An 11,446-nucleotide genomic window follows, 5' to 3' on the forward strand; every position below is an offset into this window, starting at 1 on the left:
GGTATGAATACGCTCCTATCTTATCCGTATTATTAAGACTTATCCCTAATATATAAACTTCATGTGGCTAAATCCTAGACACTTAATTCTCAATCAAGTACCTAATTTGCTGAAACTGATGGCTCCATAGTAAGATTGATATTTATCTTTGATCAAAGCTTAGGTGTGATTAAATACCTAATTCGTTGAGATCGATGGCTCTAAGACCAACCTATCACACCCCGACTTAGAGCCTAGGCGTGTGACCAATAGTTGTACCTGTTTAGTAAATATATTAGAGTTGCGGGTTATTTAACGGAAGACTTTGGTTATAATAATATGTTAATTTATTTTGAAAACTTCCCGGATAATAAATACCCCAAGTGTTGATTTACAAACCTTGTTTGATCTTATTTGCAATATTTAATAATTAAAACGGATTCATCTCCATATAGCGGGCATCTAACTCCATGAGTAAATCTAATTATTTGCTACTTGTGTTAAATTTGTTTCCCTGAAATTGGGAGGGGGGGGGGGGGGGGGAATACGTCAGCAATATGCTGGTGAATCGTTGACTATAAAAACATTTAATACATCTTTATTTGACAAGACAGTTTTTTATACAAGCTCAGCAGAAACGTCTCTTATTTCTGGGATTTGTACCGCTTGCCATACACACACAATTAAGGTTCTCCAGGAACTTATGCCCATTGGAGAACTTGGTTATGACTGCTAGTCTGCGGCCAAGTAGCCTTGCATGATATACTAGACATATATGTTTGGATCCAGACACATGTGTACTCGATCTGAGTTGCTTTATTTTCTATCTTGTATGATAGGGATCACGTAATCTCATATAAACATTTGAATGACTTTATAAGATAAATAACATGTTTATCTTAGTGACTGATTATAAAAAGGTTTAACAAATTCACGTTATAATTTATAAAAAAAGTTTGAATGTATTCACCTGTGATTATCTGTTCTGAATGATTTGGTGATATCGTTTGAAAACCTTTGTGAATGAATGATTATTAACCTACAATAAAATAGGTTTACATAAATAACTGGATCGTCTCTTGATCCGGCTACAGACCTTTAGTCTGGTTTTGATAGCTTTAAACCTTGATTAATATATTTTATTGTTAAAATATTACTTTAGACCTGTAGTCTATAAAATCCTACTTTTTAATATTGACGTTTCTTCCAATAGAAGAAATTATCTAAATTCTGCGTTTCTTTCTATCGAAGAAATCGTGTTTATAAAACTTTTATGTTTCCTCCTTTAGAAGAAACATTATTTATTCAAAATGATTTCTTTGATTACTTAAAGCCTTTTGGTTCATATGAGTTTGGTGTAGCATGTTTTGGCCTAATAGGTTCGAACACTCTCATCAAGCTCTCTAGGAAAGTAAATAGTTTCCGCGGTTGATTGTGATTTATACGAATTACTTTCCTTAGACAAAATACTCGACTACCGATGTTGTCACCCTTCCAGTTACTACATGCCCGTCATGTTTTTCTAATTAATTATTTACAATTATCTTTTATATAACTCTATAAACTTTTTAAGGTTTATGCTATACCCTCGATTAAAATCTAAGTTATGAGTTAAAATATCTTAAACATAACTCTTACCTTAAAATGGGTATAACGCTTAAAGACGAACGAGCAGTACTTTGACTATGCGTAGGGTGTCAGGCGTCGAACTCTATAGTGGCATCGGGACTTCTACTCGGTGGCACGAACTTCGAGAAAGTGAAAGTGGTTTGGTGTTTTGGATGTTACAATTGAGGAGCCCATGTTCACTATTTATAGTCATCCTCAGTCAAACCGTCAATAACCACCGTGTGACATGTGTCTCTTGTGATGAGTCACTTTATTTGGTGTTGACATGTGTTACTACATGGTTACATGTGTCATCTTATAGTGATGAGTGACACGTGTCACTTCCATTCATCTTTAGTTAAATGATTAACTAGCCCCTCAACTTTCTAAATTGACAAACTTGATATGGATATTTTCTGAATGTTACAACGGAGATAAAAATGACGAAGACGAGTAAATTCTAGTCATTTTTTAATTTTAATGTAAAATTTAGTTACTAATATTATATATTTTTAGTATATTGTTTTGACATATATGCTATATTTTACAACTACATGTTACCTATTTATTATCATTACATTTTTCTATCCTTTAGAATTCTTGTGTAGAAATCTGTTTCTTTTATATTGTTCATATCATATGGGTTTTTAGAACTCGAGATGATGTTTACTTACATCTCACCATCCCACCTTTTTAGCCCCTACTAACTTACCAACTTATCGTGAAAAGAGAAGACCTAAATAAACCCGTACGAAAAAAGCATTGTGCCTTCATGTCTGTTAACCAAAACAAAACTCTTGATCAAAATCCGTACCTTTTTTCTTTCAGTAAATTCATATTGTTACGGGAAAAAACATGCAAAACCAATGATTTTTAACCCCCCAAAAATTAAAACCACCTGATTCGATTCTTCTCCTGACCCATTAATATTATAAATCATGTTCCTAAGAGGTGGTGACATGGGTAAAAATAAAAGGCTAGAGAAACATTAGTTCACCAAAACAAATTTAGAAACATTCATTGAACACAAAACCACCAGCTATCATTACCGGGCATCGATCATGCGTTAGGCTCCATCAAGGTAGTTCTGTACAATTTCTGCACACCAAATAATTGTCATAAGTTCCAAATGTCATGTATGATTGCTGCAATATTTTGAAGACATTAAAATCATGTACTGAATATATTCAAAAAATAAGAATAAATGTAATCTCAGAGCATACCTAGATTGCAACGTTGGTGAAATCTAACAAAACATGTTTCCTACAGCTGAAAGTCCATGAATCTTTATGGTTGTGTTTGTTTGAGTTCCTTCTCAAGTTTTTTCAACTCAATTCCATGTTGCTAAAATAAGAATTAAGAGTTAATGACACCTAATAACATCATTTGGTGTGTAAATAATAAATACATGTAGCTTCTAACCTTATGAAGTTTTGCCCACCATTTCTTGGACCTTAATTGTTGTGCACACCACTCCATTGCCATGTCATATTCAATAGTATTCGGCTGTGAAAAATGCGATGTGGATACAGCTTCATCCTACAAATTGAATAACACATCATGAGTCAACGATATATATTGTACATATACACATAGAGAGTCAGAAACAATTTTTAAGTAAGAACTGTATAAACACCTATTGCTTTAACTGTAATTAGGAGTGTAACCAAGCCGAGCTCTAGCTTGACTTGTTTAACTTACGGGAGCTCAAACTTGGCTAGCTTTTTAGCTCTATTTCTAAAGCCCAAGCTCAACTCATGAGCAGTTTTTCAAACTCGGGCTTAGCTCGGTTCATACATTTTTAATTTTAATTGTTTTTAAATAAATTTTAGTTATGTTTTTCATGCCTAACATGATATATATTATTTACATGTTTTATCGTAATATTATATATAATTATTTGTTATACAAATATACATTTAATATATTAAAAAAATATATAAATTATAGGCTCGATAGCTAGCTCAGACTCATTTATTAACAAGTTCATCCTTAGGCCCAGGCCCAAGCTCGTTTAAGTTGGGCTTGACACAAGCTTTTATAACAAGCTGATCTCAAGTAGTTCACGAGGGCTTGGCTTGTTTACACCTCTAACCATGATGCTTAAGTAACTTTCTCTCTCCTATTTGTGATCTATATTTCGTACAAGTACTTACGCAGTTCTTTGCTTGAAACTGTTATGTATTAAATGCACACCCTACATATATCAAACAATATACCATAACATACACACGCATATACCTCGCGCTGATTCTGAAATTTAGCCTTGCTAACCGCAAGGTGGCCGAAAAAAGTAGGATTCTTTTTGGTTGATACTGGAGGACAAGGGGTCCCAACAAGAGGCCTGTGGAGAAAATAAAGTGTGATAAGAAATAAATCAATTGCACACAATGAAATAACTTGACATGTATGGGAGTACGGGACCATTAGAATGTACATAAATACTTACCTTTCATCTGATAACAAGCAACCTTCATCCAATTCTGTAAGGATCTTTTGTGCTGCTTCCTTTGTTTTAAGTAAAATCAGAGCTTGATCTACAAAATTTATTTTTTATATTTTCAATGATACACACACACACAAAAAAAAAAGGTAGACCTAACAGTAATAATAATAAATATACCATAATGTGGGCTAGATATTGCAGTGCGTGGTAGAATCTTTGCTTCACAATTTTCTTTAAATGCAGTCCAAATTATACCCTGAAATTAAGGTCATAAGAGTAAAACCAGAAATAGCTTTGGTAAAAAAACTACTACTTGTTCTTCTCTTAAGTATATTTTTTATGTAATGTCATGGCATAGTTTAGTTACATAACTAATAGAAAATGAATATTTAAGTTACCTCGACATCTTCTGAAGTATAGTCTGGCTTCAAATTGTGGAGCAGGACAGCTGTTCCTTTATCATATGCATCCTTCAGCCTATCTTCCCAAGGCTAGATGTAAAAAAATAACAAATTATTTTTTAAAAGGGATTTTGATAATAAGATGAAGAAAACTAAAGGAATTAAAACAAAATAAACTTCTGAGATGAAGAATACTTACAAGTTGCTTAAACCAATTACTTGTTTCCTGAAAGAATTTTAGAGAACTTATATGTCAGTAGTAACCGAAACAAGACTTCAACAACATAAAAACAGATGCAGCAGAGTATTGGCGGGGCCCATGAGTGTTAGGTTCCCATAGTTACCAAAAAAAGTAACTAATTATTGATGTTAAGAAACAGATACTGGACTGTCAGCCCTAGCTAATATTTTTTTCTAGCTTTGACATAAGAACATGTAACCAGTTTGCATTCAAAAATATAAACCTAATTATTGATGGTAAGAAACAATACACAACCTAAAAGTTTATTAGCATAGAAATAATTAACCAAATTAAATGTATCATTATTCAAAACTGAAAATACGCATATTTAAAGCAGTAAATCCCATTAAGAAGAAAAAAGATTAGAAGTATAGGACATTTGAAAGTGAAAACCACGGTATTTTGTTTATTTTGGCTTTAAATCACTACATATTCCATTATTCATAAAACATGAACAAGAAAAGAATTATGACAGATTAAGAAAATACATGTTTTGCGTTTGAACCCATATTTAATTTGTATGTTTTGACATGTTTGACCAACAAAAATGAATATTTATATCTATATATTTATCGAATACAATAAAAAAAAATTCAGTTTCAGCCAAACCGTGCACATCCCCTGATCTAGCTGCCTGTCCTAATGTCCTATGTCAACTCGTGCCAACTTCTATATAAACGGATAATTAACTTACAGCAGTCGGTTTTCGAGTGAAAACAAGTTCCTGGTACATGTTTTTCTTCTCTTTATCTGTTGGCAAAGCAGCCGCCTTTAATGGCTTGTTCACAGAAACCTTGTTTTTCTTCTCAGCAGATTGCTCCTCTTTAGGTTCCATATTAATATTATTATTCCCAATAGAGTCTGATTTTCCTTTCGATAATGCAGAATTTGCACCCACTTCTTTCTCATTCATATAAACCCATGTTTTATGACTATTTGGTACCTTAAAAGTACCATCATCCTTTGTTCTTTTTACCGTTTTCCCTTCTGAATCATCTGTCACTTTTCCTGACATCTTACCATTCTTTTGATTTTCAGTTGTTTCAAATGTTCCAGAAGCTTTCAGATTATTAACATCAGCGGGTACCTTGTTGTCTTGTTTTGAAACAGGTTTTACCTCGGGTAGTCTTTTATCATTAGACTTAAGTTTCTTTGAGGGTTGATCATGTGATTTATCAGAACCTGTAGGAGTCATGTTTCTCTTATCATTATTATTATTATTATCCACTTTTTCAACAGGCGGTATGCTCACTTTCATATTATTATCAGCAGGTACCTTGTTGTCTTGTTGTGAAACGGGTTTTACCTCAGGTGGTTTTTTATCATTAGACTTAAGTTTCTTTGAGGGTTGATCATGTGATTTATCAGAACCTGTAGGAGACTTGTTTCTCTTATTATTATTATTATTATTATTATTCATTTTTTCAACAAGTGGTATACTCACTTTCATCTTATCCTCGTCAACCTTGGAAGGCAAATCCGTCAATTTCTCAGAACCTGAAGCAGTTCCAGATTCAACACATTTATCATTGGATTTGATTTTCTTAAATGGTTGATCATGCGATTGTTCAAATTCCATATCATTGCTTTGAGGGTCTTCTTTTGTGTCTTCCTTAAGCGTGTTAGGTACAGGTTTTGTTGAAATCTTTTGTGTTTCACCTGAAATAATGGTGTTTAAGGTGTCTTCCTTTGTGTCAGAGTTCTCACCTTCTTTTCTGTTAAAAATGTATTTAACTGTAGCAAATTAAAAAAAAAAGATAAATTATGAAATATAAGAAGAATTAGATCTAGCTTGGTAAGTAAAAGTTGTGATGAAAGAATTTTACTTTCAAGCCCACCAACTTTATCAGTATTACCCATATTCCCCAATATGGTACAGCTTTCAACATCGAACAAGCGATGAAATATGAAGTCAGCAGCTTTAACTTCCTCATCTGATGGTTGGGGATTTCTGATGTCATTTGATACACACACAACATTGCATTTACCCGCGATTGCTTCCTGATTAAGTAATGGCAGATATTAGCAAAACTTGAACAATTGTCTAGTTAATGATGCCTCTAAAACACAATGATTATATTGCAACATGGTTAATACATAACATGTCATTTGTGCTGTTAAGTTGATGATTGGAGTATTTTATAAAACAATTCAATAAAACAGATTGCAAAAATCAAATGCATGTTAACAATTTCATATACGTTGTGATACCATTAGCAATTGCCACAATACAACACACCAACAAAGTTGTAGCGTGGAGCCATATATGGTCGCTGTATACGACTCCTCTCCCTAACAAAGATAAACACACCTCTTAGTTTCTACTTTGTGTCGATACTAAATGTCTAAACCATAATCTAGTAACTTCTACAACAACCTCACCCTCAACTATTACCCATCACCCCGGAAAAAACCTTAAGTGAGGTCCGTTTAAGCAAACTCATAAAGTGTCCCCGACAGATAAGATCCTCGTCTACAGATCCCCCAGCATAATCACAAGTCCATTGGTTTAGACTTTAAAGAGATTTCAATCAAGTATGAACATTTTCAAGTCATTAAAAATTGCCTTTTAGACCTCAATTAACACTATGATGCTTCGTATGAGAATGTCAGAACACATATTTCATACTGTTTTGTGTACAAAACCTCACCTTTCAGCTCCCAAAATAACAACTCGAAAGCGGCATAGACATTATTTGTTTTCCAACTTGCATCAAATTGGGGATGAGTATTTCTTCTAGCCAAGTACCAGCACAATACCAAACCAAACACCATCGGTACCGGTACTTGTTTTTCATGTTTTCGGTTTTGATATTTTCAATGATACTAATACCGAACCGACAAAACCAATACGATATTTGGTTTATATTTCACTCGTTTTCAGTAAGCTACCGTCCCATCCAAACTTCACTTATGTCAGCGGTTAGAGGTAACTTTCAACCGCAGCAAAAAACTCGTCATTTTGGATATTCTCACTTAACCTACAACGAATGCAATAAAACCTACATATGATATCAATGGTTGTTCACCGAGGCGAAGAAACTAAGTTTTTAACCTACCCTCGTGTTGATAAAAAAAAATTATTACCAATAGTTCTATAAAGCAAAAAATTATGCATATTCCATCCAAACTATCCTCTCTTCAAAAAAAATTATGTTGCATGATAGCTCTCTCCTTAGCCACTAATGTGCAATCTCACTTTTAAAAATCAAGATCTTTTAGCTCTCTCCTTGGCCACTACGTGTCACCAATTTTCTTCCAACTTGCCCTATTGTATCTCCCATTATATCTCTCACTACGTGTCACCAATTTTCTTCCAACTTGCCCTATTGTATCTCCCATAATTGGGGATGAGTATTTCTTCTAGCCAAGTACCAGCACAATAGATACTTGTTTTTCATGTTTTCGGTTTTGATATTTTCAATGATACAAATACCAAACCGACAAAACCAATACGATATTTGGTTTATATTTCACTCGTTTTCAGTAAGCTGCCGTCCCATCCGAACTTCACTTATGTCAACGATTAGAGGTAATTATGCATATCCCATAATATCTCTCACTCATATTAATCTCCTTTTGTACACAACCCCCTTCTCTGAACTTAAGCATCTCAACCAACCATTCAACCTATTACTCGTAAACCCAAGATGACATGCCATTTAGAAGAGCCACAACCGAAACATAACACTATTAAACGTATCCATTTCTTCACCCTCGCAAATTCCAACCCTGTTACTTTTACTCAACAAAAATAGCAAGCCAACAAAGCTCATCCCTCACGACCGTTGGTGACTCCCTTCACTAGTCTTTATTATTTGCTTTGTATTCTTAGACCTCGTGTGCATGTATATCATCCTACAACTTTATAGTTGCTCATAGTTGAAAGTTACCAATCAAGCATCCTAGTCTATACCATCCTTGGTTTCAAAATGCGTTATGATGCGCTTTGACAACATGATTTAGAAGAGGAAAAGTAAGAGTTATAAACAAAAATGTGCATAATGTTCACGCATGTGTTTGATTTTTCAACAAAAATGTGCAATATATCTGCACATTGGATTTTTGGACCAAGAGCATCCAAGCGCATCGTGCAAATTGAAACCAAGTACCATCCACTAAACTCACCACACCAATGTAGCCCCTTCACTTTTATAACCAATTCCTACATTTTTCCTCGCCGGGGCCATGTTATCGCATTGATTCTTCAACCTACCTATGTGATCCTCTACATTATAGCAAATTGTTCCACCAATGTTGACCTAGCCTCTTAAATTCTAAATTTCCCTTTTGGTTCAAGAGTATTAAGTAACATGATAAGAATAAGAACACTTAGTACTATAAAAGAATATTCTAAACAAGTTATAAACCTACTTTTTCTAAAACGCCGTATGAGAAAAGGCAAGCGAAGTTTAGTGGATCACAAAAAAAGAGATGTAAGCTTGTAAATCGTGTAATGTATAGCTTAAGTGCACTAACTTCATTCATATTTCATATTTCAAATTGTTGGAAGTATCTTCGAGTTGAAGACTTCAACTTTGAAGAAAACGTTCCTATTTATTCTAAGGTAAAGCCAGCCTATGCGCCTTAAAACACATGCAAAGCAAGCAGCAATGGACTTGAAAAAGCACAAGTGACGGAAGCGCCTTGATCCAAACCCAAGCCATAGTTATCAAATGCACTAGGCGAACTCAAGGTGCATAGGCCTCGCCTGAAGCCTAGGCGCAAGGCGCAAAAAAAAACGAGGGCCTAAGGGAAAAAAAGGCGCACTCAAATAAAAAAATATATTATGTATATGAAAATTAATACCAATCTTCAAATAGAATAAACAAAAGCTATTATATATCCTTTTAACATCATCTAATGAGTACCAAAAGTTCTAAAATAGTCAAGATTTAAATGTAAGTTGACCTCTCCTAGACCTAAGTTTCAATAGCACTCCTTGCGTTTGTTTTGTTCAGCTTATCCGCTAACTATAATCTCATTGTATATGCATTTCGTAAATGATCGCATTACTATCATCCGGGAGTAGTATGCTTTAAAACTTGCAAGAATTAGACAAGGACTCTTTACGAAAAGTTGAGCAATTGAAGTCTAAGGGGTTGTTTGGCAATCTTGCATTGAATCATTAAGAGGTATGATTGATTAAGAGGTGGCCTTTAAACCATTCAGCATGTCTTCGAGCCATTAAGAGGTGTAACCAAACACACTTTACCTCTGACCGATTCAGAGGTAGCCAGCTATTGCACTTGTCTTAACAACTTTAACCTTGCATATATCACCACAACAAGAACTTAGGAGAAGTTATATGATAGAAAATTAATTACCAATGGATTGATCTTGGCTAGACCACAACCTTCACCAGATGCAAAGAAAACTTCATTCTCTAGAGTCTTGGTCTCACCAAGCCAGTTTGAAATCTCCTCAGGACGAAAAAACCAGTGGATTTTAACTTTCTTTGACTTGTCCGAATGCTCCCAGATTTTTACTAGCTTGCCAATATAAGGCTCTTGTAAACCTTCCTTGTACAAGTACACACAATCATATAGCATGTACTCCACTCCATCATAGATGAAAGATTCATAAAATCGAATCTCCTTATTTTTGCCAACAACACCTCTCTTTTTAAGCCACTTAAAGTCGAGGTTATCATCTTCATTAACTTTTTCCATACAAAACACCAAACGCCCACAATCTTGATAGTAGATGCAAGCAATACTAAACCTGAAAAACACATGATATAATTGAGCAAGAACAAAAAAATATCTGCAATTGAGATCATTTTGACGGGATCATTTTGACCAACTTGATGTCCCTCTTTAACCATTTGTGATTCAGGAACTCTCAAAACCTTGAGAGTGAAGATAACCTCAAATGTGATTCGACAAAAAGTGAAACCTAAACCTAACAACTTTTAGCAATACATGTAATTTGGTTAGCAAATAACCAATATAGACCAAATAAAAACGAGCACATGTTTGAATCGATTATGAAAAGAACAAATTAGTCGAAGCTTTAAGATGTCAATATTTGAAATAAAATCATATGCAAAAGATGAGGTTTTGTTATTTACTTTATTGAAAAACTTTATAATTGTTACAAAAAATTTATTATATATAAAATTTGTTTAATACACCATGTTTCTTATACGGTAAAATGATTGACAACTTTCTCTAAAGTATCAAGCCTATATAAATCCCAAATAAACGAACTTCAAACATTCCAAACCAAATATCAATAGCGGCAAGCTACCTATATTCTAGCGATAACGCTGAAATAGCCTATTTCATGTTAAGCGATAAAATAGTCTAAAATCTAAAAAAAATAAAAAATAGCTATTTATAATTTTTATACATGTATATAAACTATAATGTTAATTTTATACTATTTATGTATAAATATATAACTTTAAAGACCAAATGTAAACTAGTGAAGATAGAAGAGGTTAAATGTTAAAATACATAAAAAAAAAAATTTACAATTATAAAGGGAATAGATGTTAGTGAAAGATAAAGGGGTTATATACTTTTAAGCCTACAGAAGTCTAAACACGAGTTATGCAGCCACTATTCTTCTTCTACTTGATTTCCACTATAAATTGCAACCCCAACATCGGAATTCGTTAAATGGTCGATATGTAGTCGCCAAGTACTTATAGCAGCATATGGTAGCATCGCAACACTATTCTCAATAGCCCGCTATGGACGCTCTTGACGACTATGGTTATGCAATTGAGGACTATTTCTGGTCAGCCTAACTCGAGATTTGATT

General features: G+C 33.8%; 1 protein-coding gene across 1 annotated transcript; it reads right to left on the reverse strand.

Moving 5' to 3' along the window:
• Positions 1–2,517: 2,517 nt before the first annotated feature.
• LOC143605969 (protein ANTI-SILENCING 1-like) lies at positions 2,518–10,474 on the reverse strand. The gene is made up of 11 exons (XM_077081898.1): positions 10,003–10,474; positions 6,502–6,676; positions 5,370–6,409; positions 4,634–4,660; positions 4,432–4,524; positions 4,211–4,289; positions 4,037–4,124; positions 3,829–3,931; positions 3,010–3,126; positions 2,811–2,931; positions 2,518–2,685 (listed from the first exon to the last, which is right to left on the reverse strand). Exons 1-10 carry the CDS (start codon positions 10,345–10,347, stop codon positions 2,875–2,877), a joined length of 2,124 nt encoding a protein of 707 aa, XP_076938013.1. The 5' UTR covers positions 10,348–10,474; the 3' UTR covers positions 2,518–2,685; positions 2,811–2,874.
• Positions 10,475–11,446: the final 972 nt, after the last annotated feature.

This window comes from Bidens hawaiensis, unplaced genomic scaffold, assembly GCF_021521415.1.
Source record: "Bidens hawaiensis isolate Kalapana, Puna unplaced genomic scaffold, B.hawaiensis_p1.1 tig00072290_1, whole genome shotgun sequence".
Taxonomy (NCBI): domain Eukaryota; kingdom Viridiplantae; phylum Streptophyta; class Magnoliopsida; order Asterales; family Asteraceae; genus Bidens; species Bidens hawaiensis.

Bases quoted from the DNA above. Each gene is read 5' to 3' on its own strand.
- LOC143605969 (XM_077081898.1), bottom strand. From the start codon at position 10,347: ATGGAAAAAGTTAATGAAGATGATAACCTCGACTTTAAGTGGCTTAAA. The intron at 6,410-6,501 runs GTAAAATTCTTT...AATTTGCTACAG, and splicing joins TAAAGTTGGTGGGCTTGAAA to TTAAATACATTTTTAACAGA. The intron at 3,127-3,828 runs GTATATGCGTGT...TTCAATTTGTAG, and splicing joins AATTTCAGAATCAGCGCGAG to GATGAAGCTGTATCCACATC.